The sequence below is a fragment of the Cebus imitator genome, unplaced genomic scaffold (genome assembly GCF_001604975.1).
Source record: "Cebus imitator isolate Cc_AM_T3 unplaced genomic scaffold, Cebus_imitator-1.0 Scaffold779, whole genome shotgun sequence".
In the NCBI taxonomy this organism is placed as follows: Eukaryota; Metazoa; Chordata; class Mammalia; order Primates; family Cebidae; genus Cebus; species Cebus imitator.
Genome location: NW_016108094.1, coordinates 136,023 through 141,851, shown reverse-complemented (window position 1 = coordinate 141,851; position 5,829 = coordinate 136,023). Strand labels below are relative to the sequence as shown.

At 48.8% G+C, this 5,829-nt stretch overlaps 2 protein-coding genes across 17 annotated transcripts in view; one reads left to right on the top strand and one right to left on the bottom strand.

Annotated features, from left to right (window-relative positions):
* LOC108297193 (cytochrome b ascorbate-dependent protein 3) overlaps positions 1-2,928 on the bottom strand; it is a 12,757-nt gene extending 9,829 nt beyond the window's left edge. The window contains exon 1 of one of the 5 annotated variants that reach the window (XM_017519863.2): positions 2,398-2,928. The gene's annotated coding sequence lies outside the window, so the exon portion shown is untranslated. Of the gene's footprint in view, positions 1-803; positions 825-2,378 lie in introns of those variants that run through there. The other 4 variants (XM_017519858.2, XM_017519860.2, XM_017519859.2 and 1 more) reach the window with 4 other exon arrangements.
* TMEM138 (transmembrane protein 138) overlaps positions 2,593-5,829 on the top strand; it is a 14,192-nt gene continuing 10,955 nt past the window's right edge. For 6 of the 12 annotated variants that reach the window (XM_017519872.2, XM_037735332.1, XM_037735330.1 and 3 more), the window contains exons 1-2: positions 2,934-3,046; positions 5,181-5,448. In XM_017519872.2, coding sequence (XP_017375361.1) covers positions 5,321-5,448 — 128 coding nt within the window. In that variant the 5' untranslated portion in view covers positions 2,934-3,046; positions 5,181-5,320. The other 6 variants (XM_017519873.2, XM_037735333.1, XM_017519867.2 and 3 more) reach the window with 5 other exon arrangements.

The following is a 5,829-nucleotide window of genomic DNA, read 5'->3' as shown; positions in this document are numbered from 1 at the left end:
GTGCCATTGCACTCCAGCCTGGGCGAGAGAGGAAGACTGTCTCAAAAAGAAAGAAAAAGAAAAAAAGAAAGGAAGGTCCAAGGGCTGGAGGGAAAAGTTTCCTTGAAGCTGGCAGGAGAAAATCATGCCACCAGCTTCCTAGAAGCTTTATGACTCAACTGTGTAACTCAGAGATTTGCTACCCAGCCTCAGAACTGCCCCCTCAATTCCTCCAAGGACAGAGGACGTTTCAGGTCACCAGATGTTCACCTAAAACACTCTCCATCCCTCACTGAAATATAAGAGATCTTGATCATCAGGCCCACTCATTTGACAGTATCTACTTCCACACTGTTTTGTTTTTCTTTGCAAAAGGAAAATTAAATGCAGTCCAAAAGGATCTGTAGCCACATTGTAGAAAAGGTCCTGGTTTACTGCTCTGTGACAGACTTAGAATAGACCCTGAGCACACTTTCCTGACAGAGAGCTGGAAAGTTATAAAATTCTCTGCTCACAATACACAGATAAGCCCTCCTACTTCCTGAAATAGAGCAAAGCAGGAGAAAAGGAAGAATGCAGTGAAGGGCCAGCAAGTGATCCATGCCTGTAAACCCAGCACTTTTTGGGGAAGCTAAAGCAAGAGGATTACTTAAACCCAGGAGTTCCAGGCAGGGTACAGTGGCTCACACCTGTAATCCCCGCACTTTGGGAGACCTTGGCTGGTGGATTACCTCAAGTAAGGAGTTCGAGACCAGCCTGACCAACATGGTGAAACCCTGTCTCAACTAAAAATACAAAAATTAGTCGGGCACGGTGGAATGCACCTGTAGTCCCAGCTACTTGGGAGACTGAGGCACGAGAATTGCTTGAACCCAGGAGGCAGAGGTTGTAGTGAGCCAAGATCGCGCCACTGCACTGCAGCCTGGGCGACAGAGATAGACTCTAAAAATAAATAAATACATAAATACCCAGGAGTTCCAGGCCAGCCTGGGCAACAGTGAGCCCTCATCTCTACCAAAAAAAAAAAAAAAAAAAAGGCCAGCCTGGGCAACAGTGAGCCCTCATCTCTACCAAAAAAAAAAAAAAAAAAATTAGCTAGGTGTGGTGGTGTGCAATTGTAGTCTCAGCTACTCAGGAGGCTGAGGTGGGAGGATGGCTTGAGCCTAGGAGGAAAAGGCTGAAGTGAGCTGAGATCCAATCACCACACTCTAGCCTGTGTGACAGGGCTAGACTGTCTCAAAAACAAACAAAAAGCAGTGAAAACTTCAATGCAAATGCTTGAAAATATCCTCTCATCTGTTCTAAGAGGTCAGTTTGGGCTGTGATCCCAGGGTGTGCTCACCATGCTTTGGCCTCCTGTTGTGCCCTCACTTTGCAGAGCCCCAGGAGGCTCTGTTCTAAGGCAAGAGTCAGCAAGCTCTTCTGTAAAGGTCCAGGTAGTCAGTATTCTAGGCTTTGTAGAGCACATGGTCTCTGTCACAACTATGTCATCAATTCTGCCTGTGAAAGAGCAGCCACATACATATCTTAACAACTGAGCACGGCTGTGTTCCAGTAATATTTATTTAGGGACACTGAAGCCTGAGTTTCAGATAATCTTCACATCACAAAATATTATTAATTCCTTGACAAAATGGATTCTCCCGGCTGAGCTAAAACAGGTCAGGTACAGGGGTAAGAAATGCTAGTTCCCATCCCCTTAGTCTTAGAAAAAGGCTCTACAGCATTACTTTTATAATTTAGAACTACAAATAAACGAAAGGGCAGAAAATCGTTGTTGCTCACCTCCCCAATGGACTGGGGGACTTTAAGAATCTTCAGGACCAGACTTAGAATACAAGTCCTAAACTCTCATCTTACAAATCAAAAACACTGTGACACTAGGGCCCAAAACAAGAACATGACTTGGCCAAGGAAAGTGGCAGAGCTGGTACAGGAATTTGGGTCCACTCCCTCTCAGCTCTGAGGATTCCTTCTCCTCAAAGGTAGCTTCTGTTAAAGTCGGAACTCAGGAGTGAGGAGTTCAATATTCCAGCCAAGGAGGTAGGTAAACAAGGTTGCCCTTAGCGCTGGAATAATTATAGACCCAGACTTCAGCCTGTGCTCAGGTCCGGCTCAGGCGTCCAAAGAACCGTTCCAGGCACTCGAGGGGTGATCCCTGGCCCCTCTGCGGGCTGCTTGTCCCAGCTAACAATGGGTGAAAATTGGGGCGAGAAGCTCCGTCTTTCTGCGCCCTCTGAAGAGCTTTTGTGCCTTTATAACCACTGCCTTGGAAGAAAGAGCGCAGAGAAAGGTGCCCACTTCCTAAAAGAGAAACTTGAGGACGAGCAAGGGTGTCGCGACAGTGCGAAGCGAGATAGCAGCGGAGCCAGCATTCGAACCCCGGTCCCTGAACTCACAGCCCGGACTCTTTCTCACCCCTAACCACAGAGGGACGAAGTGGGGTCGGGATCTCTGGAACCCGCCTCTCGCCAGCAGGCGCCGGAGCTACAGCTCCCGAGGCTCCTAGGAGATGCAGAAGACACCTGCCCGAACAACTGGCTGGCAATGCCACTCTAAAGCGGAGGGGCGGGCGTAGCCTCGCCTTCTAATAGGCTCGCAGCATGTCCGGTGGCGCGCGAGGCCTCCTGGGAAGTGAAGTCCGGAACCCGGGGTGGCCCGCTCCCAATACGCCAAGGTGCTGGCACCCTAACTCCGGTTCCTCCCGGGCGTTTCTTCTCCAAATCCAAAGTCAGGGTCCAGGACTGCTGCGATGCATCAGCCCCGCCCGTCATACTCCATCCTGAGGTGGCGGAAATGTTCAGGTGAACGCGAAGCCTCCCACCACGAGCCTGCCCTCAGCAAGGTCGCGCGCAGCGTGGGAGCCCTAAGTCAGCTAGTGGCTACGCTGTGAGGGCCCGGAGCAGGCCAGGCCCAGGACAGCAAAAGCTCCAACATGGCGGCCGGGCTGGCCACAGAGCCGAGAGAGAAAGACGGGGCCCGCGTCCGCCATCTACTTCCGGAATTTAAAGCCGGCTTCCGGAAACCGGGAGGGTGTCCCCATGACAACCGACGTTGGGGTTTGGAGGTGAGAGTGGTTGACGAAGAGTGGGTTAAGTGACCAGAAGTCAGAATTTTTGGTGCTGTTGTTTTGGGCTTGGGTTTTATGCTTTGTGGTTGTTGTTTGCCAAGGAAGCCCCGTTTTTAAGTGGATTGGGAGGCGTGAGGAATACTGCTCTGGGTACAAAGGGAAGGCGGCAGGTAGCGGTAGACGAATTAAAGAGCTTCATGAGCTTGCGAATCCCCAGTGCCCTAAACGGGAGAGGATCGTTGTACGTAGAGAGAGCCTTGGGTGTCTCTGCATAACGGATCCTCAAAACAGCCCTAGTGAGTAGTGGCTAAGAGCACGGGTTTGGCGTCACACTTAGTTATGAAGCCCGGTTCTGCTGACTTCAGATCTGGAGGAATGCCTTGAATTTTGACTCCTGTGTCCGTTCCTGTAGAATGGTAATAATTCTCACCTTGCAGTTGTAGGGAGGATTGAAGGAAATGATCTTGGTTGACAAGATTATCGTGGTGTGGGTACCTATTATTTAATGCAGCCGGGCGCGGTGGCTCACACCTGTAATCCCAGCACTTTGGGAGGCCGAGGTGGGCGGATCATGAGGTCAGGAGATCCGGACCATCCTGGCTAACACGGTGAAACCCCATCTCTACTAAAAATACAAAAAATTAGCCAGCCGTGGTGGCACGTGCCTATAGTCCCAGCTACTCGGGAGGCTGAGGCAGGAGAATCGCATGAACCCGGGAGGCGGAGGTTGCAGTGAGCCGAGATCGCGCCGTTGTACCCCAGCCTGGCAACAGATCAAGACTCCATCTCAAAAATACATGTATATATATTATTTAATGAATGTGGGAACCAGTTACATACATCTAGTGGGTGGGACTTCACCAGCTGAGGTGGAGGCGGTGCCTTAACCTTCCAGAGCCTCTGTGTAAAATGGGGATTATATGCATTATAATGGCTTCTTAAGATGGTTGTAGGATTAAGTAAGGTTAGAAATATGAAAAGAGCTTATAAATTGCAAAGCATTTTACAGATGCTAATTTAATCACTAACAGTCCAAAGCATTTTGAAATCTCTTCATAGATCTGGCACAGCAGGAGGGTCATAGGACACCCCCAGAGCAACCTGTGGGTCTTGGAATAGATGAAAAGGAAGACAGCTGCCACTGTGTTGCTACCTTAAACATAAAGCTTTCCAGGAGAGTCCCGTTTCCTCTCTGCTTTTTCTGCCTGTAGGCACTTCACACTTTTGTGCCAGCATTTTTCCTGCCTAAATATCGGTATATCAGTTAAGAAAGAGACAGTTTAGTCCGGTAGTTAAGAGCACAGACTCTGGACCCAGGCTGCGTGCATCTGAATACCAGCTCTGCCACTTACTAACGATGTGACCTTGGACAAATTATTTTACCTCTCTCGGCCTCAGTTTTCTTATCTGTAAAATGGGGAAAGTAATAACATATTATTTCATCTACCTCCTGAGGTTTAAATAATGTTTGTGCTTGTAGAACACTCCCTGGCACACTGTAACAGTGTATAAGGATTTGTTGCCATTTTTATTACCAATGCTACTACATGACCAGGCAGTCTTTCTTCTGAGTAATACAACTGGATTCCTTTGGTTAGAGACAGCTCTGCATTTAGAAGGGTCCAGGCATGAAGAAAGGTTGCCGAAGGTCCTAGAAGAAATGACTTCTTGGGGTTTTTTTGGTTGCTGGTTTTGTTCACTAAAGTATCCCATGCAACTGGAATGGTGCCTGGCACACAGTAGGTCCTTAGTGTTTGTGGTATTAGTACATTTCTTTTTTTTCTTTTCTTTTCTTTTGTTTTTAAGATGAAGTCTCACTCTGTTGTCCAAGCTGGAGTGCAGTGGCACAATCTTGGCTCACTGCAACCTCCACCTCCTGAGTGCAAGTGATTCTCCTGCCTTGGCCTCCCAAGTAGCTGGGACTACAGGCATAAGCCACCACGCCCAGCTAATTTTTGTATTTTTAGTAGAGACGGGGTTTCCCTATGTTGGCCAGGCTGGTCTCAAACTCCTGACCGTAGGTGATCCGCCTGCCTTGGCCTCCCAAAGTGCTGGGATTACAGGCGTGAGCCACTGTGCCCAGCCCAGTCTTAATACATTTCTAACCTTGCTTATCTTTTTGCCCCAACAGGTCCTTGCCTTAAAGCAAGGGAAACAGCTCTGATTCAAAGGAACTAGAAGCCTCTCCCTCAGCAGTGGGGAGATAACCAGGAGCTGTTTTCTGGGGAACTGTGGGATGTGCCCTTGGGGGCCCAAGAAAACAGAAGGAAGATGCTCCAGACCAGTAACTACAGCCTTGTGCTCTCTCTGCAATTCCTGCTGCTGTCCTATGACCTCTTTGTCAATTCCTTCTCAGAACTGCTCCGAAAGGCTCCTGTCGTCCAGCTCGTACTCTTCATGTGAGTGCAGTAGGGCATTCTGGAAAGCTGAACCCAAGCAATTCAAAGGCCCTGACAGTCATGATTTAGTGTCTTAAAGTTATTAATAGGCTGAGTGTGGTGGCTCACGCTCTTAATCCCAGAACTTTGGGAGGCCAAGGCAGGAGGTTCTTTTGAGGCCAGGAGTTTGAGGACCTGCTTGGGCAACATAGCAAGACCCTGTCTCTGCCTAATACAATTTTTTAAAATTAGCTAAGCATGGTGCCACACACCTGTAATCTCAGTGATTGAGGAAGCTGAGGTGGAAGGATTGCTTAAGCTCAGGAGTTCAGGGCTACAGTGAGCCATGATCATGCCACGGTACTCTAACCGGGTGACAGAGTAAGACCCTATCTCAAAAAA